Raw genomic sequence first — 20193 nt, forward strand, 5'->3', positions numbered from 1 at the left:
TTCGGCACCACTTGTTGCCTTTGTTGGCGTGGCGACCTGGTTCAGGGCCTGGACTAGGCCCCACCCCCGTTGCCACGGTGCAGCCCCACGTTGCTAACGGGCGTGTCCGACCACCTCACACCTCTCTCCAGATGCGCGTTCCCATTGCCTTGGAGACCACAGTGTGAGTGGCAGCAGCCATGGTGAGAGCAGGGCCTGAGCTTGTCCTGGGCCCAGCCCTGGGGAGGGAGCCCCTCAGCGCCATGCCCAGGCCTGTGATGCTGCTCCCGAGCCCTTCTTTTGGGTACGGGCATTCTGGGCTTCGCTTTGGGCCAGCAGTGGCTGGGTATGAGCCGTGGCTGTGCTGGAGGCTGTCAGGGGCTTCCAGGCCCCTTCCACGGACCCTGGCTCCCTGTCCCCCTCCTCACCCTGTCCCAGCCATGAGAGCAGGGACATTTGGTGGCCTGGGCTGCTGTGGGAGCTCTGAGCAGCACAGTTTCTTCCCAGCACCTGAGCCATGCACACACCTCGTGTGTTTTGCTTTCTCTCCTTAGGCACCCAAAAAGAAAGGCGGGAAAAAAGGGGAAGAAAGCAAAACTCCAGCAGTGGTGGATGCTTTGTCCCCGCAGGAGATGAGCAAGGAGCAGGTGAGAGAGCCCTCATCTTCCACACCAGTCCCGCTTAGGAAGCCCAGCTCAGCACCTGGCTCCGGCAATGACAGGTGGCGGAGGGTGACAGAGACAAGCAGCTGAGGATCATTTCCCTGCCTGATGGCCAGCTGTGCTGGTGAGGGATTCTCACTGGTCCTGGAAGGAGCAGCCCCCTCGTCCCATCCTCCCTTCTGCTGGTCCGGCCCACTCTGCTCTCCAGCCCTGTGCCCTCCCTGTCTTCTCCCCGACTCCATAACTCCGGCAGCCTGCTCAGCCAGCTGATGGCTCAGCTGGGAGCTCTGTGATGGCAGCCTGCTGTGCTCTTGCTCGCGGCGCCCTCAGTTGCTCCAAGTCCCCTTGTTTTGCCCAGTGTCCTACCAACAGAGGAGCAGATGGCCCTGGGCTGGGGACCTTGCTCCTTGGGAAAGATCTTGCACATCTCAGAGCAAGCAGCATGCCCAGGTGGCCAAGAAGGCCTACAGCATCCTGGATTGTCTCAGAGAGTAGCCAGGATAATTAGGGCAGTGATCGTCCCCTGTAGTCAGCACTGGTGAGGCCGCACCTCCAGTGCTGTGTTCACTTTTGGGCCCCTCACTGAAAGAAAAACATTGAGGTGCTGGAGCACACCCAAAGGAGAGCAACGACGCTGGTGAAGGGTCTGGAGCCCGAGTCCTGTGCTGGAGAAAAGGAGGCTGAGGGGAGATCTTAGTGCTCTCTACAACTACCCGAAAGGAGGTTGGAGCAGAGAGGTTGTGGGTCTCTTCTCCCAAGTAAGAAGTGGTAGGGTGAGAGGAAACCACCTTCACCCAAAGGGTTCTCAAGCATTGGAACAGGCTGCCCAGAGAAGCAGTGGAGTCACCACCCCCAGAGATATTTAAAAGGCACGCAGATGTGCTGCTTAGGGACATGGATTGGTGGTGGCCTTGGCAGTGTTGAGATAACGGTTGGACTCAGTGATATTCAAGGTCTTTTCCAACCTAAACGATTCTATGATTTGATTCTACAAATCAGTAGTATTTAGGCACCTGGGAATGGTGTTACTCCTTTTCCAGGGGCTGATGGGTTCTGTCAGGCCCTGGGCAACCCCCACAGTCCCCAGATGTCCCTGTGTCAGGGCCCGTCCCCTTCTCTCCTGCGCGCCTCCATCCCATTGATGGCCACTGTGGCCTGCCAGGTTTGTGACATGGCTTGCCACGGGTGTCTTGTGGAGGTGTCTGTCTGAGGCCTCTTTTTTCCCCTCCCTGGCTCTTCCCCTTGGCTTTGCAGCTGGAGAAGCATGTTGCGCGTCTGCGGGAGGAGCTGGACCGGGAACGGGAAGAGCGCAACTATTTCCAGCTGGAACGTGACAAGTTTCACAGCTTCTGGGAGATGACCCGCCGGCAGCTGGAGGAGCAGAAAGCAGAGTTGCGGAAGAAGGAGTGGGAGATGAAGGAGGCGGAGGAGCAGCAACAAGTGGAGCTGAAGGTGGGAGGGCAGGAGGCTGGGAGATGTTGTGAGTGCCCCAAGCTCTGTCTGAGCCTTGGGCAGCTCTGAGGAGGTGAGGGAAGGGCTAGAGGAGGAGAAGCTGGGTGAGATGCAACCCAGACGCGTCACAGATAAAAATCCCAGGTCCACATGTCTCCTGCAGAAGCCCCTCACCCAGTCTGTAGCTTGTCTTTAGGTTTACAAGCAGAAGGTGAAGCACTTGTTGCACGAACACCAAGAAAACCTCACCGAGCTGAAGGGGGAGGGCACCCTGTCCGTGAAGCGGGCCCAGAAGGATCACTGGGCCCAGGAGATGGAGCTGAGGAAGGACATGCGTTCCATGAAAATGGAGCTGAAGGAGCAGGAGCTGGCCAGTGAGGAGGCACTGAAAAACATGCACCTGGTAGGTCCCTGGCCGGGCCGGAGCCATGTATGAGCCGTGTGCATCTGCTGCAGAGGGAGGTGGTGGGGCTGCGGAGAAGGGCTTCCTGGGGCTCCCAGCTCCTGCGAAATCCCCCTCCTGCAACGGAGAGCTGTGAGAGCTGCTGGAGAACCCATGAGCTGCCGTGTGCAGAGATAACGTGGGACTGGCACCACAGCAGGGGCCTTTCCCAGGGAGCAGGAGGGAATCCTTCAGGATGCAGCTGCCTGAGGATTTGATTATGTGTCTCTGACATGTAGCTTCTCCCTAACAGAAACAAGAGGAGGAGATCACCCAGCTGCACAACAACTTTGAGAGACAGGTGAAAGGTGAGTCCGTGCGCGTAGCTCCTGCGTGACCTCCCTTTGTCAGTGTGCCAGGGGAGGCTTCTCCGAGCTCTGCTGTGCTGCCGGGCTCCGTGGCAGAGCCTCGAGCAGAAAGGGGGATGGGTTTCCCTCCAGTTCTGGCTTGTTTTCCCCGAGTTCTGGACAGTTTTCCCCAAGTTTCCAGAGGGTGCAGGCAGGGCGCCTGTTGCTCTGCTCTCCGTGGTCCCAGTGTAGCTGCTCCGCACACTGGTGGCAGCTGTGGTGACACTGCTAACAAGTGTCTTGAACTCCAGTGATGCCACAGTGGCACACGCCACTCTGGCACCTCACCTATTAATGGCACTGGGGCATGTTACGTGCGATCTCCAGGAGGTCCTCACTCAGCTCTCTGTGTGCTCCCCCAGAGATCAAGGCCAAGTACACCAACAAGATGGAAGTGCTGCGGGACGAGCTTGACTTGTGTAGAACGACCGAGGTCCACAAAGTGGAGGAGGGGAAGAACACCCAGATTGATGAGCTGATGAGGAACCACGAGAAAGCCTTCCGTGACATCAAGGACTACTACAATGATATGCGTGACAAAAACATGGCGCTCATAGACTTGCTCAAGGTACTGCCTGCCCCCCTGCCTCAGCCTGCCTGGCCTGCAGTGTCACCATTCCAGCAATGGACCGCTCCTGTGAGGATTTCACCCAGGTCTGGCCGGTTCCCAGGCGGCCGTGTGGGTGCTGCTACTCTCCCGAGGGTCTGCTGCCATTCCAGGAGTGAAGCTCTTGAGCACAGGGTCTTGCTGGGCCAGCAGCAGGAGGGTGTCCGGAGGGTTGGGGAAGCCCTGAGGACCTGGGCAGCCCCCAGGAGTTGGCACTTGTGTTTCCAAGAACAGGAGCAGATGGAGGAGATGAAGAAGAAAGGGAATCGCTTGGAAAAGGAGAAGGCACGTGTGCTGCTCCAGAACAAGCAGCTGAAGGAGCCCCTGCAGCAGGCCCGCGAGCAGCTGTCTGAGCTGCAGAAGAAGTTGGCCAACTATGACAAGGACAAGGAGGCCCTGAGGGTGAGTGCCAGCCCTGTCCTCTCCCCAGTGGCCCTGGCTCTGTCCTGGAGGCAGCCGCTCAGCAGTGACCTCTGCCACTCGGCTTGGCCAGATCCCTGAGCAAAGTCCTCCGAGTTCCTTTGGGCTTCGCTGGGTGCTTGTACGATCTCAAATGGCACTCCGGTAGCGAGAAAGTAGAGTCGCCTCCACAGCAGAGAGGAAAGGGTGTTGGTGCGGGTACTGCTTCTTTTTTCTCACCCATTTCTCTTTGCTGGTCACTCTCCTGCCTTGCCCGAACGTGTCCCCGACACCTCCCAGAGAAACCTGTGCTTTTTAACTGCCCCTTCCCACTCGCAGAACATCAGAGCCCATCTGAAACTCACCCAGAAGGAACTGAAGGCTCTTCAGTGGGAACACGAGGTCCTGAAGCAGAGGTTCAGCAAGGTGAGAGCTGCAGATGGGTCTGGGCATCCCACTTCCCTCTCCAAAACCCTGGCCCCTCCGCAGAGGGCTGGTCATGGGGACTGAGCAGAGAGTTTGTGCTTAGCCAAGGGCTTTCAGAAGATCTGATCCAGAGCCCTGAGATAACTGCTACTTCCAGTGAAGCTTCTCTCAGCTTTGGCATCTTCCACTCAGCTCAGCAGACAGGCCTGGCCTTGTACTTGGCTAAGCAAGCGCGCACGCTCAGGTAGTCCCCTCCCAGCCAGGGAGCCACTGGCTGCAGCAGCAGTTCTGGAGCAGAGCTGTGGCGAGGGATTGTCATGGGTCAGCACCCCCGGTGGGAGCTCGCTCCCTCCTTCTGCTGGCATTTGGGGGTTGCTTCCCTTGTTTGCCATGCGGGAGTGGCTCGGGATGAGTCCCATTGTCTGAGTTCTCCCAGACTCAGCCTCTCCCCCTCCCAGCGAAGATAAATCTCTGGAGGCAAGAAGAGAGCTTGTTTGTAATTAGCAGAAATCCTCAGGAACAGGAAGACTGGTCTGAGGCCTTGTTATCGATCCATCATGAAGGCAGCAACATATTAATTGCATTCCAAAATAAGCTGTGGTGGAGAAATTGTGTCCTAATTAGGACACTTCTTAACCAGCTGTGAGCCAGGGACTCCTGCCAGCTGCGAGGAGAGGAGAGACCCTTGTGTGCTGTGGGGCCCCCTCTGAAGTGTAAACCAGTGCCCATCCAGCCATTCTGCTGTCAGAGGTGTCTCGGGCCTGGAGGGGAGGCGAGAGCAGAAGTGTGGGTGCTGAGGGAGTGCCAGCCATGAAGGGAGGGAGGGAGAGAAGCTGTGCTCCAGCACCTGCCTTCCTGTGGGCTGCAGGTGCCATGGGGAATGGCCAGGCCGTGGCTGGAGCAGGCAGGGCCAAGCCACCAGACCTGTCTGGTGCTGGCCCGGGGTTGCCGCCAGCCCGGGTGTGAAGGCACGCTGTCTTTGGGAGCAGGTGCAGGCGGAGCGAGATGAGCTCTATCAGAAGTTCACCCAAGCCACAGAAGAGGTGCAGCAGAAGACGGGCTTCAAGAACTTGCTCCTAGAGCGCAAGCTGAAAGGGCTCCTCAGCATGGTGGAGAAAAAGGATGTGGAGCTCAGTGAGGCCTTTGCAGCCTCCAACCTCGACCCGGATGCCCTCTTCTTGGTCTCCAGCAAGCTGGAGGTACTGTGTGGGGCCCGGTGAGGGCTGGCCTTGGAGGGCAGAGGCTGCCTTATGGTGAAAGCTGACCCTGAGCCATGCAAGCCCTCGTCCTCCGTGGCTGAAGCTGCCATGTCACTCATCCATGTCCCTCACCTCTGCCTGGGGCTGGCTGTCCCTGGCAGTTCTGGCTGGAAGGACATAGAGCGGTGGCCACCTGTCAGGCTGTACTGCAAGCTAAGTCCTGCTGCCAGCTCGGCCGCTGCGCAGCAGCTCCTCTGTGCACTCTGTCACACTGCTCACAGCCGCCGTGTCCCCAGGGCCGTGTAGCTGTTGCCTGATGCACCATCTCCCTTTGCAGGACTTGGTCAGTTCGAAGAACACCACCATCAGGCAGCTGCAGCTGCAGCTAGCCCAAGTCTGCAAGGTGAGGGAAGGGGATGAAGCTTCCCTGAGCCCTGCAGGTCAGGGCTGGGGCCTGGTGGGTGCTGGCTGTGGCTTGGTGGGGTGGAAATGGGAATTTCTACTCCAAGCCTTGCACCAAGTGGATGGAAGGGAACTTCCAGCAGGCCGGCTGAGCTGCTTCATGGCCTGGGCAGGAGCCAGCCCAGGCTGCGGTTTCCCCTGCAAAGGAAGGCATTTTGGGGTCCTCTCCATGCAGGGAGGTGCAGAGCGTCCATGGCAAGGCAAGGAGGTGCTGGGCTGGAGCTCGGTATCAGGCTGAGCATGGGACGCTTCTCTTGCAGGCACACAATGACATGCTGCACACGTTGGAGGCCAAGCTGAGAGCCTTTGGGATCCCCGTGGACAACCTGGGCTTTAAGCCACTGGCGAGCCCCGTGCTGGGGCAGGTGCTGGGACAGGGCCCTGCGGGACTCATCGCTGTGCCCTCCTGGCGCCAGCTGGCGCGAAGGGACCCGCTGTGCCGTGCAGGGCCTCATTGGTGCTCCGCGACAATAAACAGAGCCCAGTGAGCCTTTGGCTCACTGTAGTCACATAGGGTAAATTTTGTATGAAATCTATGTGCCCTTAGAGGGAACACGGAGTCTCAGAACTGCTACAACATCTCGTTTGTTAGCAGTTAGCCCAGCATGTCTGGGGTGATTAAGAAGAGTGGTAGAACAAAGGCAGGCCTCAAACCCCAGCTGTGAAGATAGGCCCTGAGCCATCACTTTGGAGCCAGAAAATCAAGGAAAACGCGACCTTCCCAAGACCACGGATGGAGATTTTAAGGAAGGGTTCCGCCAGAGAATTTGAGGAGGGCCCACTCTGACAACCCCCAAGACCACCAGAAGACCCTTGACTCAAAAGACTGAGCATGCACAAGTGGGTGGGGAATATTACAATGGTTTCCAGGAAAACTGATGATTATGTATTAGTGTTCAGGGAATTATTAATGATGATGTATGAAATCACTAAATAGATTCTGTCCAGATTTTCAGACCGGCATGTATGCTGGGTGGAAGGATCCCCCGTGCATCCAGCGCTGCAACAAAGAATGCTGCTTCTTAATGCTATATTGCTGTTCAGGAGTTTGATTCCCGATTTTGGTGACACAGCTACTGGAGAAATGAGGGAAAAGGTCATGCCAGCATCAGTCCCTGCGACCACTGACTCACCAACCCTCTACTTCATTCCTACCACTGATTTAAAAGAAATGGGGGGAGTAACAGGACTGAGTGCGCGTAGGAATTGACGGGCCGGGCGAGGAGACTGGAACCAATCATTCTATAGAATAGTAATGCACATGTATTCGAAAGCTGAATCTGTAAAGGCTTTTTGTTCAAATACACTGCAGAGGGTCCCACTTGGTGTGATCCATTTGTGGGAGACTGTAGTGGATGGGAATATGAGCAAGTGTATCGATGTAAGCAAATGCAGCAAAGTGAGTAATGCGGATGGGAATAGGGGTGAATGTATCAAAGCAAACAGGACCTGAGCACAATGGGCAAAGCGAGAGTACATGCTGAGAAGCAACGGTGTGAAGAAGTACGTGATGAAGAACAATGCTACAACGTCAATCAAAAGCGTGAAGCAAATTGGACAAATAGTGGGGTGGTAGAGATCGTGCTAATAGTTGCCCTATAGGAATAGAGATCGTAGACAAAGAGCATCCAGGTAAAGAGTATAAAACACTGCTGTAAAAATAAACTTTGGCCTTTTGGGCTCACTTGCTGTCTTGCCCGTTACTCTGTCCCACCAATATGCCACAGATGGCGCCCAAACAGGGACGCACTTAAACTTCAAAAGGAACAAGGACGGAAACTCTGAAGAGGCTTGAACAAAGCCTGCACTGGTGGCATAGCCCAGTTGAACCAGAGGCCGGAATCCAGAAACCGGGATTGAGGATCCACACATCAGAAAGCGCGCTCATCACTTGCATACAGGTGAGCAACTGGGAATCATGGGAGGGAAAATATCCTCAGATGAGATGCAAAGCATTGATGTAATGGGAAAAATGCTGAAAACGCAGGGCAGGACTGTTACCAGCCCACAGTTAATGACTTTATTAGAGTGGATTCGTGAAAATCATCCGCAATTTCCTGCAGACGGGACTTTTCAAATAGAGGCTTGGGAGAAAGTGGGCACAAGCCTTCAAAAAATCGCTGCAGCAGCTTTTTGCAGCCAAGCTTGCAAAAACTTAGCCACTTGGGTACAAATCATGCTAACCCTCGACAATGTTTCAACAGAGTCTACTAATTCTTCTTTGCCTGAGGCGTCGGCATCTCCATTACCAGACCCTCAACCTGTAAGCGTGTCCCCCTGTAACAATGGCATCTCCCCAGAAACTGGTTGGGGGGAGGGATTAGCACAGAGAACTCCGTGCCGCGGGTCGGGGCAGAAAACTCCGTGCTGTATTCCTGTTCCCCTGCAACCTGCACTTGTACACCCTGCTTCCACGCTTTTACCGTCGCTGTCGTCACCACAGTCTCGCGTGCCAGATTTGCCTCGGGTTTCACCTATCAATTCTTTTCCTGATACTGCGCTTGCTAATAACGAAACCTCTCTGGAGGTAGATGTATTTAATGTGGGTTCAAAAGACTTTGAAAAGAAACCTGATCTGTTCCCTCCTCCGTGAAATGTGAATGTTAGTCATGCAGCTGTGAATGTTGAAATGTGTGGTATCTGGGAAGAGCGTAAAAAAGAGGCAATGCAGAATGGTGACTGGCAAACTGTTTTAGCCTGTCCAGTTATGTATCAAGCTAATCAGCAGCTGGTTTCGCAGCCTCTCAGTTATGATGCTATAAAGGAGCTGCGACGGACAGTAAAGAAGGGAGGGATACATTCTTCTTTTACTACACCCTTACTTGAGGCAAAAGCAGAGTCGTATACTCTGGATCCACATGATTGGAAATTGTTAATGAAAATGGTGTTAACACCTACACAGTCCATGATTTTAAAGAAGGATGTACTGTGCAAAGTATTACAAAATTTAAATCAACAGATTCCAATAGGATATGAACAACTGGCAGGAGAAAATGCTTATAGTAACTCGCTCCTGCAGGCACAGTTCCCGAGAGAAGCGTATGCTCAAATTAGACATATTGCTCTTAGGGCAGTGAGAAAAATCCCAGCATCAAAAGGCGAAGGACCTCAATCTTTTGTTAAGGTGCTGCAAGGAGCTAATGAGCCATATGCAGATTTCATAGATCGTCTGCAAGCTACTTTCGAGCAGCAGTTCGACAATGATGATGCAAGAGGGATGTTGCTATTACAACTGGCTGTTGAAAATGCTAACAATGATTGTAAGCATGTACTGCAACCTATGAAAAACCATAATCCCTCTTTGGCTGTGTAGTAGTTCAGCCCCGATCGGGACCAGACTACGCAGTCTCTCTCTCATTCCCCCCACCCTCCGAGAGAATAGGGAGAGATAATATAAGGAAAAACAGCTCGAGGTTTGAGATAAGGACAGGGAGAAATCCTTAAAGTTACCGTTACGGGCAAAACAGACTCGACTTGGGGAAAAACACTCATTTATTTCTAAAACTAGCAGGAGAATGAGACAGGGAACAAGATAACCTCCCCCCACCCCTCCCTCTTCCCGGGCTTAACATTTTCTCTACTACCTCCTGTTGCCTTTGTTGGCGTGGCGACCTGGTTCAGGAACGGCACGGCGACCAACCCCAGGCCGCTCGGTCCATCAGCTCGCTGACACCAGTGTGGTGGACGGCAAATGGCGTTTATTGAGGGGTAACACGACCTTATATAGCTTAGGTTTACAACGTTATTTCCGTCTGCTTGCATCACAAACTGACCGCTATTGGTCATCAGGAGAGAGACCCTATCTTTCCGTACAGCGCGATATCTTCCGGTCGCCAGACCCTAGCTACCCACATTTCCCCCCTCCCTATGCGTAATTAAATTGATCAAAATATCACAGTCTTTTCCCATTCGAATGCAAACGATTTTGACTGGCCTCATGGAGAGGGAGGCAAAAGAAAAAAAGCGTCCTTTCAAATCCGGAGCAGCAAGCCAAAGTGGTTCAGGTGTCATCACAGTCAGCAGGGCGTATGGATCCGCCACTGCTGGGTAGAGGTCTTCTTACTTTCCGTACGTCCAGTCCCAACGATATCTTTCCAGTGAGCAAGTACACAACCTAAAGGGCTTTTCTTTAATGTTCCTCCACTCTGACCTCCTCCCATATTTACTGATTCATTCTCTGATCCTGTCTTTACTCCGTGTCCAGCAACTCAGTTGCTGTACCACCCCTTCCCCAGAGTTTGAGGGGTGCTGCCACTCCCCCAGAATCCGACTGGGCGACTACTTCCTCTCTTCCCTCAGCCCGACTTCCTCTTTCCAGCGTACACATACACAACCCTCTCTTTACTCACCTAGAACACTCGAAATTCCAGCTAAACACTGCTCACAACTTTTCATTGCAGCACTTACTTGCACTCTGGAACAAACACAGGTTTACAAGAGGTATCGCGGTGTAAAGGATACCATTCAGGGCCATCGGGGTCCCACTACAAGGGAACAAAGAAATCTACAATGACAGAACACAATAAATTCGTACCGCAACTACAAAGACGCACTTTGGATCCAGTTCAAGAATACGTACACCGTGATCTCGGATAAAAACATACTAAACGTATAGTTAAGTTAGTTCAAATATTCTGTTCTTGTTCTACGTTTTACAGCAATCGTAAAGAATATATATATCTTAAAATAGTTGTTACCTTAAAAAGATCGATTAACGGCACTTTGTGAGTAGGCGTAAAAGCGAAGGCAAGCCTAATACTGTTAGTAAACCTGAGTGAAAATACTGTGTAATCATCTCGCGATAGCGAGTGTAAGGCACGCTGGGCGGATGGTAAATGGGGAACGATTAGGGATAATTCTAAACAAACAGAACCTTAAAGCAATTGTCGGTGTTCCATGCGTTCCACTAACATGACGTTAACCGTCTCTAATCGGCTCTTGACAAACGACACGAGTCTGTTTAATATACAGGGTCCGAAGACCAATGCTAACACGATCATTGTGACTGGCCCTCCCAGGGTAGATACCAGGGTGGTTAACCACGGTGTGGCGAGTAAACCCTTTGTCCCCCGTCTGCCACCCGGACCGGGAACGCCAGCGTGGCTGTTGGGACCCAATCCGCACAGGCAATCTTTATTTCCCTCCAATCCGTGAGAGGAACTCCTTCCCCTCGCGATTCCTTTTTATTTTGGCTGGGGATATTTTTGCTTTTAATTTTATTTACCCTCGTGTCCTCCTCCTCTGAGTCTGAATCGGTTACGAGCCGCTCGCCCCAGCTCGCGGCTGTTCCGGAGTCGGAACTCGACTGACTGGTTACTTCCGGGTTCTGATGCCTGTTTGTTGGGCGCCGCCTACTTCCTTGGTGGGCGGGCCGTTCCCTCCCCCTTGGCTTGTCCCTCCGTTTTGGTTCGCCCCGCCTTCTGCTCGGCGGGCCGCTCTGATTGGCTGTCGGCGCTTCACTCACACTCCCCTCCCCTCCCCGGTCGCCCCCACCACTCTTCTCCTTCTTGTCCTCCTGCCCTTCACCTTTGTGTGCGCTTCTTAGCTCGAGCGCTTCTTCTTTGTTCCCACCGGGGACATCTTCGCCCCGCCCTCCCCCCGGGGTTCGGCGCCATTATGAGGCGCATAAGGTGGTGGTCTCGCCCGGGCTTCAGCGCCCCTGGCTTCCTCAGTTAACCCACCCCAGAAGGACAGTGCGCGCTTCTGTGCCTCCGTAATCGGGTCAGGGTTTGGGGACTGAGGGGGCGAGGGGTTCAGGGGTAGAGGGGGCGTGTCGCCCTCTTGTAAGTTTTTGGACTCCGTGGAATCACCGCCGTTTGGGGGGTGCGGAGTCTGCGTAGCTGCCCCGACTCCCAATTTCGGAGTGACTAACAAACAGTCCCTTGCCGCCCTCCAGGTTTCCTGCTCTTGTAAGGCCTTCTGCAGGGCCTGTACGACTTTCCCCCACGACTTAAGGTTTTTCCCGCTACCCGAGGACATCGTCTCCTCGGCTAATGCTTTAGTGCATTTATCCCACACTTCAGGGTGGAGAATATCCACCGGCTGGTCAATGACCCCAATTTGTAAAAGCCTCGCAACTGCGACAGTAAAATCTTTGGGCTTACAATCAATACCCCACTGCTTATGTAATTGTGATACGACCTTCACAAGGGCTTCCATCCTCCTTGTTGGTCCGGGAGCGTCCTCCCCGCCGGGCTGGTCCTGCCGCTCCGGCCGCCGTTCACCCGTCCAGGCGACTTCCCGGGTTTCGGCACCACTTGTTGCCTTTGTTGGCGTGGCGACCTGGTTCAGGGCCTGGACTAGGCCCCACCCCCGTTGCCACGGTGCAGCCCCACGTTGCTAACGGGCGTGTCCGACCACCTCACACCTCTCTCCAGATGCGCGTTCCCATTGCCTTGGAGACCACAGTGTGAGTGGCAGCAGCCATGGTGAGAGCAGGGCCTGAGCTTGTCCTGGGCCCAGCCCTGGGGAGGGAGCCCCTCAGCGCCATGCCCAGGCCTGTGATGCTGCTCCCGAGCCCTTCTTTTGGGTATGGGCATTCTGGGCTTCGCTTTGGGCCAGCAGTGGCTGGGTATGAGCCGTGGCTGTGCTGGAGGCTGTCAGGGGCTTCCAGGCCCCTTCCACGGACCCTGGCTCCCTGTCCCCCTCCTCACCCTGTCCCAGCCATGACAGCAGGGACATTTGGTGGCCTGGGCTGCTGTGGGAGCTCTGAGCAGCACAGTTTCTTCCCAGCACCTGAGCCATGCACACACCTCGTGTGTTTTGCTTTCTCTCCTTAGGCACCCAAAAAGAAAGGCGGGAAAAAAGGGGAAGAAAGCAAAACTCCAGCAGTGGTGGATGCTTTGTCCCCGCAGGAGATGAGCAAGGAGCAGGTGAGAGAGCCCTCATCTTCCACACCAGTCCCGCTTAGGAAGCCCAGCTCAGCACCTGGCTCCGGCAATGACAGGTGGCGGAGGGTGACAGAGACAAGCAGCTGAGGATCATTTCCCTGCCTGATGGCCAGCTGTGCTGGTGAGGGATTCTCACTGGTCCTGGAAGGAGCAGCCCCCTCGTCCCATCCTCCCTTCTGCTGGTCCGGCCCACTCTGCTCTCCAGCCCTGTGCCCTCCCTGTCTTCTCCCCGACTCCATAACTCCGGCAGCCTGCTCAGCCAGCTGATGGCTCAGCTGGGAGCTCTGTGATGGCAGCCTGCTGTGCTCTTGCTCGCGGCGCCCTCAGTTGCTCCAAGTCCCCTTGTTTTGCCCAGTGTCCTACCAACAGAGGAGCAGATGGCCCTGGGCTGGGGACCTTGCTCCTTGGGAAAGATCTTGCACATCTCAGAGCAAGCAGCATGCCCAGGTGGCCAAGAAGGCCTACAGCATCCTGGATTGTCTCAGAGAGTAGCCAGGATAATTAGGGCAGTGATCGTCCCCTGTAGTCAGCACTGGTGAGGCCGCACCTCCAGTGCTGTGTTCACTTTTGGGCCCCTCACTGAAAGAAAAACATTGAGGTGCTGGAGCACACCCAAAGGAGAGCAACGACGCTGGTGAAGGGTCTGGAGCCCGAGTCCTGTGCTGGAGAAAAGGAGGCTGAGGGGAGATCTTAGTGCTCTCTACAACTACCCGAAAGGAGGTTGGAGCAGAGAGGTTGTGGGTCTCTTCTCCCAAGTAAGAAGTGGTAGGGTGAGAGGAAACCACCTTCACCCAAAGGGTTCTCAAGCATTGGAACAGGCTGCCCAGAGAAGCAGTGGAGTCACCACCCCCAGAGATATTTAAAAGGCACGCAGATGTGCTGCTTAGGGACATGGATTGGTGGTGGCCTTGGCAGTGTTGAGATAACGGTTGGACTCAGTGATATTCAAGGTCTTTTCCAACCTAAACGATTCTATGATTTGATTCTACAAATCAGTAGTATTTAGGCACCTGGGAATGGTGTTACTCCTTTTCCAGGGGCTGATGGGTTCTGTCAGGCCCTGGGCAACCCCCACAGTCCCCAGATGTCCCTGTGTCAGGGCCCGTCCCCTTCTCTCCTGCGCGCCTCCATCCCATTGATGGCCACTGTGGCCTGCCAGGTTTGTGACATGGCTTGCCACGGGTGTCTTGTGGAGGTGTCTGTCTGAGGCCTCTTTTTTCCCCTCCCTGGCTCTTCCCCTTGGCTTTGCAGCTGGAGAAGCATGTTGCGCGTCTGCGGGAGGAGCTGGACCGGGAACGGGAAGAGCGCAACTATTTCCAGCTGGAACGTGACAAGTTTCACAGCTTCTGGGAGATGACCCGCCGGCAGCTGGAGGAGCAGAAAGCAGAGTTGCGGAAGAAGGAGTGGGAGATGAAGGAGGCGGAGGAGCAGCAACAAGTGGAGCTGAAGGTGGGAGGGCAGGAGGCTGGGAGATGTTGTGAGTGCCCCAAGCTCTGTCTGAGCCTTGGGCAGCTCTGAGGAGGTGAGGGAAGGGCTAGAGGAGGAGAAGCTGGGTGAGATGCAACCCAGACGCGTCACAGATAAAAATCCCAGGTCCACATGTCTCCTGCAGAAGCCCCTCACCCAGTCTGTAGCTTGTCTTTAGGTTTACAAGCAGAAGGTGAAGCACTTGTTGCACGAACACCAAGAAAACCTCACCGAGCTGAAGGGGGAGGGCACCCTGTCCGTGAAGCGGGCCCAGAAGGATCACTGGGCCCAGGAGATGGAGCTGAGGAAGGACATGCGTTCCATGAAAATGGAGCTGAAGGAGCAGGAGCTGGCCAGTGAGGAGGCACTGAAAAACATGCACCTGGTAGGTCCCTGGCCGGGCCGGAGCCATGTATGAGCCGTGTGCATCTGCTGCAGAGGGAGGTGGTGGGGCTGCGGAGAAGGGCTTCCTGGGGCTCCCAGCTCCTGCGAAATCCCCCTCCTGCAACGGAGAGCTGTGAGAGCTGCTGGAGAACCCATGAGCTGCCGTGTGCAGAGATAACGTGGGACTGGCACCACAGCAGGGGCCTTTCCCAGGGAGCAGGAGGGAATCCTTCAGGATGCAGCTGCCTGAGGATTTGATTATGTGTCTCTGACATGTAGCTTCTCCCTAACAGAAACAAGAGGAGGAGATCACCCAGCTGCACAACAACTTTGAGAGACAGGTGAAAGGTGAGTCCGTGCGCGTAGCTCCTGCGTGACCTCCCTTTGTCAGTGTGCCAGGGGAGGCTTCTCCGAGCTCTGCTGTGCTGCCGGGCTCCGTGGCAGAGCCTCGAGCAGAAAGGGGGATGGGTTTCCCTCCAGTTCTGGCTTGTTTTCCCCGAGTTCTGGACAGTTTTCCCCAAGTTTCCAGAGGGTGCAGGCAGGGCGCCTGTTGCTCTGCTCTCCGTGGTCCCAGTGTAGCTGCTCCGCACACTGGTGGCAGCTGTGGTGACACTGCTAACAAGTGTCTTGAACTCCAGTGATGCCACAGTGGCACACGCCACTCTGGCACCTCACCTATTAATGGCACTGGGGCATGTTACGTGCGATCTCCAGGAGGTCCTCACTCAGCTCTCTGTGTGCTCCCCCAGAGATCAAGGCCAAGTACACCAACAAGATGGAAGTGCTGCGGGACGAGCTTGACTTGTGTAGAACGACCGAGGTCCACAAAGTGGAGGAGGGGAAGAACACCCAGATTGATGAGCTGATGAGGAACCACGAGAAAGCCTTCCGTGACATCAAGGACTACTACAATGATATGCGTGACAAAAACATGGCGCTCATAGACTTGCTCAAGGTACTGCCTGCCCCCCTGCCTCAGCCTGCCTGGCCTGCAGTGTCACCATTCCAGCAATGGACCGCTCCTGTGAGGATTTCACCCAGGTCTGGCCGGTTCCCAGGCGGCCGTGTGGGTGCTGCTACTCTCCCGAGGGTCTGCTGCCATTCCAGGAGTGAAGCTCTTGAGCACAGGGTCTTGCTGGGCCAGCAGCAGGAGGGTGTCCGGAGGGTTGGGGAAGCCCTGAGGACCTGGGCAGCCCCCAGGAGTTGGCACTTGTGTTTCCAAGAACAGGAGCAGATGGAGGAGATGAAGAAGAAAGGGAATCGCTTGGAAAAGGAGAAGGCACGTGTGCTGCTCCAGAACAAGCAGCTGAAGGAGCCCCTGCAGCAGGCCCGCGAGCAGCTGTCTGAGCTGCAGAAGAAGTTGGCCAACTATGACAAGGACAAGGAGGCCCTGAGGGTGAGTGCCAGCCCTGTCCTCTCCCCAGTGGCCCTGGCTCTGTCCTGGAGGCAGCCGCTCAGCAGTGACCTCTGCCACTCGGCTTGGCCAGATCCCTGAGCAAAGTCCTCCGAGTTCCTTTGGGCTTCGCTGGGTGCTTGTACGATCTCAAATGGCACTCCGGTAGCGAGAAAGTAGAGTCGCCTCCACAGCAGAGAGGAAAGGGTGTTGGTGCGGGTACTGCTTCTTTTTTCTCACCCATTTCTCTTTGCTGGTCACTCTCCTGCCTTGCCCGAACGTGTCCCCGACACCTCCCAGAGAAACCTGTGCTTTTTAACTGCCCCTTCCCACTCGCAGAACATCAGAGCCCATCTGAAACTCACCCAGAAGGAACTGAAGGCTCTTCAGTGGGAACACGAGGTCCTGAAGCAGAGGTTCAGCAAGGTGAGAGCTGCAGATGGGTCTGGGCATCCCACTTCCCTCTCCAAAACCCTGGCCCCTCCGCAGAGGGCTGGTCATGGGGACTGAGCAGAGAGTTTGTGCTTAGCCAAGGGCTTTCAGAAGATCTGATCCAGAGCCCTGAGATAACTGCTACTTCCAGTGAAGCTTCTCACAGCTTTGGCATCTTCCACTCAGCTCAGCAGACAGGCCTGGCCTTGTACTTGGCTAAGCAAGCGCGCACGCTCAGGTAGTCCCCTCCCAGCCAGGGAGCCACTGGCTGCAGCAGCAGTTCTGGAGCAGAGCTGTGGCGAGGGATTGTCATGGGTCAGCACCCCCGGTGGGAGCTCGCTCCCTCCTTCTGCTGGCATTTGGGGGTTGCTTCCCTTGTTTGCCATGCGGGAGTGGCTCGGGATGAGTCCCATTGTCTGAGTTCTCCCAGACTCAGCCTCTCCCCCTCCCAGCGAAGATAAATCTCTGGAGGCAAGAAGAGAGCTTGTTTGTAATTAGCAGAAATCCTCAGGAACAGGAAGACTGGTCTGAGGCCTTGTTATCGATCCATCATGAAGGCAGCAACATATTAATTGCATTCCAAAATAAGCTGTGGTGGAGAAATTGTGTCCTAATTAGGACACTTCTTAACCAGCTGTGAGCCAGGGACTCCTGCCAGCTGCGAGGAGAGGAGAGACCCTTGTGTGCTGTGGGGCCCCCTCTGAAGTGTAAACCAGTGCCCATCCAGCCATTCTGCTGTCAGAGGTGTCTCGGGCCTGGAGGGGAGGCGAGAGCAGAAGTGTGGGTGCTGAGGGAGTGCCAGCCATGAAGGGAGGGAGGGAGAGAAGCTGTGCTCCAGCACCTGCCTTCCTGTGGGCTGCAGGTGCCATGGGGAATGGCCAGGCCGTGGCTGGAGCAGGCAGGGCCAAGCCACCAGACCTGTCTGGTGCTGGCCCGGGGTTGCCGCCAGCCCGGGTGTGAAGGCACGCTGTCTTTGGGAGCAGGTGCAGGCGGAGCGAGATGAGCTCTATCAGAAGTTCACCCAAGCCACAGAAGAGGTGCAGCAGAAGACGGGCTTCAAGAACTTGCTCCTAGAGCGCAAGCTGAAAGGGCTCCTCAGCATGGTGGAGAAAAAGGATGTGGAGCTCAGTGAGGCCTTTGCAGCCTCCAACCTCGACCCGGATGCCCTCTTCTTGGTCTCCAGCAAGCTGGAGGTACTGTGTGGGGCCCGGTGAGGGCTGGCCTTGGAGGGCAGAGGCTGCCTTATGGTGAAAGCTGACCCTGAGCCATGCAAGCCCTCGTCCTCCGTGGCTGAAGCTGCCATGTCACTCATCCATGTCCCTCACCTCTGCCTGGGGCTGGCTGTCCCTGGCAGTTCTGGCTGGAAGGACATAGAGCGGTGGCCACCTGTCAGGCTGTACTGCAAGCTAAGTCCTGCTGCCAGCTCGGCCGCTGCGCAGCAGCTCCTCTGTGCACTCTGTCACACTGCTCACACCTGTGGCACAGCCGCCGTGTCCCCAGGGCCGTGTAGCTGTTGCCTGATGCACCATCTCCCTTTGCAGGACTTGGTCAGTTCGAAGAACACCACCATCAGGCAGCTGCAGCTGCAGCTAGCCCAAGTCTGCAAGGTGAGGGAAGGGGATGAAGCTTCCCTGAGCCCTGCAGGTCAGGGCTGGGGCCTGGTGGGTGCTGGCTGTGGCTTGGTGGGGTGGAAATGGGAATTTCTACTCCAAGCCTTGCACCAAGTGGATGGAAGGGAACTTCCAGCAGGCCGGCTGAGCTGCTTCATGGCCTGGGCAGGAGCCAGCCCAGGCTGCGGTTTCCCCTGCAAAGGAAGGCATTTTGGGGTCCTCTCCATGCAGGGAGGTGCAGAGCGTCCATGGCAAGGCAGGGAGGTGCTGGGCTGGAGCTCGGTATCAGGCTGAGCATGGGACGCTTCTCTTGCAGGCACACAATGACATGCTGCACACGTTGGAGGCCAAGCTGAGAGCCTTTGGGATCCCCGTGGACAACCTGGGCTTTAAGCCACTGGCGAGCCCCGTGCTGGGGCAGGTGCTGGGACAGGGCCCTGCGGGACTCATCGCTGTGCCCTCCTGGCGCCAGCTGGCGCGAAGGGACCCGCTGTGCCGTGCAGGGCCTCATTGGTGCTCCGCGACAATAAACAGAGCCCAGTGAGCCTTTGGCTCACTGTAGTCACATAGGGTAAATTTTGTATGAAATCTATGTGCCCTTAGAGGGAACACGGAGTCTCAGAACTGCTACAACATCTCGTTTGTTAGCAGTTAGCCCAGCATGTCTGGGGTGATTAAGAAGAGTGGTAGAACAAAGGCAGGCCTCAAACCCCAGCTGTGAAGATAGGCCCTGAGCCATCACTTTGGAGCCAGAAAATCAAGGAAAACGCGACCTTCCCAAGACCACGGATGGAGATTTTAAGGAAGGGTTCCGCCAGAGAATTTGAGGAGGGCCCACTCTGACAACCCCCAAGACCACCAGAAGACCCTTGACTCAAAAGACTGAGCATGCACAAGTGGGTGGGGAATATTACAATGGTTTCCAGGAAAACTGATGATTATGTATTAGTGTTCAGGGAATTATTAATGATGATGTATGAAATCACTAAATAGATTCTGTCCAGATTTTCAGACCGGCATGTATGCTGGGTGGAAGGATCCCCCGTGCATCCAGCGCTGCAACAAAGAATGCTGCTTCTTAATGCTATATTGCTGTTCAGGAGTTTGATTCCCGATTTTGGTGACACAGCTACTGGAGAAATGAGGGAAAAGGTCATGCCAGCATCAGTCCCTGCGACCACTGACTCACCAACCCTCTACTTCATTCCTACCACTGATTTAAAAGAAATGGGGGGAGTAACAGGACTGAGTGCGCGTAGGAATTGACGGGCCGGGCGAGGAGACTGGAACCAATCATTCTATAGAATAGTAATGCACATGTATTCGAAAGCTGAATCTGTAAAGGCTTTTTGTTCAAATACACTGCAGAGGGTCCCACTTGGTGTGATCCATTTGTGGGAGACTGTAGTGGATGGGAATATGAGCAAGTGTATCGATGTAAGCAAATGCAGCAAAGTGAGTAATGCGGATGGGAATAGGGGTGAATGTATCAAAGCAAACAGGACCTGAGCACAATGGGCAAAGCGAGAGTACATGCTGAGAAGCAACGGTGTGAAGAAGTACGTGATGAAGAACAATGCTACAACGTCAATCAAAAGCGTGAAGCAAATTGGACAAATAGTGGGGTGGTAGAGATCGTGCTAATAGTTGCCCTATAGGAATAGAGATCGTAGACAAAGAGCATCCAGGTAAAGAGTATAAAACACTGCTGTAAAAATAAACTTTGGCCTTTTGGGCTCACTTGCTGTCTTGCCCGTTACTCTGTCCCACCAATATGCCACAGATGGCGCCCAAACAGGGACGCACTTAAACTTCAAAAGGAACAAGGACGGAAACTCTGAAGAGGCTTGAACAAAGCCTGCACTGGTGGCATAGCCCAGTTGAACCAGAGGCCGGAATCCAGAAACCGGGATTGAGGATCCACACATCAGAAAGCGCGCTCATCACTTGCATACAGGTGAGCAACTGGGAATCATGGGAGGGAAAATATCCTCAGATGAGATGCAAAGCATTGATGTAATGGGAAAAATGCTGAAAACGCA

At 55.0% G+C, this 20193-nt stretch overlaps 2 protein-coding genes across 2 annotated transcripts; both read left to right on the forward strand.

Annotated features, from left to right (window-relative positions):
- The first annotated feature begins 242 nt into the window (after nt 1–242).
- On the forward strand, nt 243–6574 carry LOC147596482 (dynein regulatory complex subunit 4-like). The gene is made up of 12 exons (XM_086771436.1): nt 243–254; nt 534–626; nt 1896–2093; nt 2290–2496; nt 2789–2843; nt 3245–3450; nt 3724–3891; nt 4228–4314; nt 5304–5513; nt 5851–5916; nt 6236–6411; nt 6523–6574. The coding sequence occupies exons 1-12, from the start codon at nt 243–245 to the stop codon at nt 6572–6574; spliced, it is 1530 nt and encodes a 509-aa protein (XP_086627562.1).
- A 5889-nt stretch (nt 6575–12463) lies between these two features.
- On the forward strand, nt 12464–18806 carry LOC147596483 (dynein regulatory complex subunit 4-like). The gene is made up of 12 exons (XM_086771437.1): nt 12464–12475; nt 12755–12847; nt 14117–14314; nt 14511–14717; nt 15010–15064; nt 15466–15671; nt 15945–16112; nt 16449–16535; nt 17525–17734; nt 18083–18148; nt 18468–18643; nt 18755–18806. The coding sequence occupies exons 1-12, from the start codon at nt 12464–12466 to the stop codon at nt 18804–18806; spliced, it is 1530 nt and encodes a 509-aa protein (XP_086627563.1).
- The last annotated feature ends 1387 nt before the right edge of the window (nt 18807–20193 follow it).

This window comes from Chlamydotis macqueenii, chromosome Z (genome assembly GCF_036417535.1).
Source record: "Chlamydotis macqueenii isolate bChlMac1 chromosome Z, bChlMac1.mat, whole genome shotgun sequence".
Taxonomy (NCBI): domain Eukaryota; kingdom Metazoa; phylum Chordata; class Aves; order Otidiformes; family Otididae; genus Chlamydotis; species Chlamydotis macqueenii.

What these genes read in the sequence shown, in the direction of transcription:
- LOC147596482 (XM_086771436.1), top strand. An exon ending in CTTTGAGAGACAGGTGAAAG is followed by an intron (nt 2,844 to 3,244) that starts GTGAGTCCGTGC and finishes GTGCTCCCCCAG; the next exon opens with AGATCAAGGCCAAGTACACC. An exon ending in TGAAGCAGAGGTTCAGCAAG is followed by an intron (nt 4,315 to 5,303) that starts GTGAGAGCTGCA and finishes CTTTGGGAGCAG; the next exon opens with GTGCAGGCGGAGCGAGATGA.
- LOC147596483 (XM_086771437.1), top strand. An exon ending in CTTTGAGAGACAGGTGAAAG is followed by an intron (nt 15,065 to 15,465) that starts GTGAGTCCGTGC and finishes GTGCTCCCCCAG; the next exon opens with AGATCAAGGCCAAGTACACC. An exon ending in TGGTCTCCAGCAAGCTGGAG is followed by an intron (nt 17,735 to 18,082) that starts GTACTGTGTGGG and finishes CTCCCTTTGCAG; the next exon opens with GACTTGGTCAGTTCGAAGAA.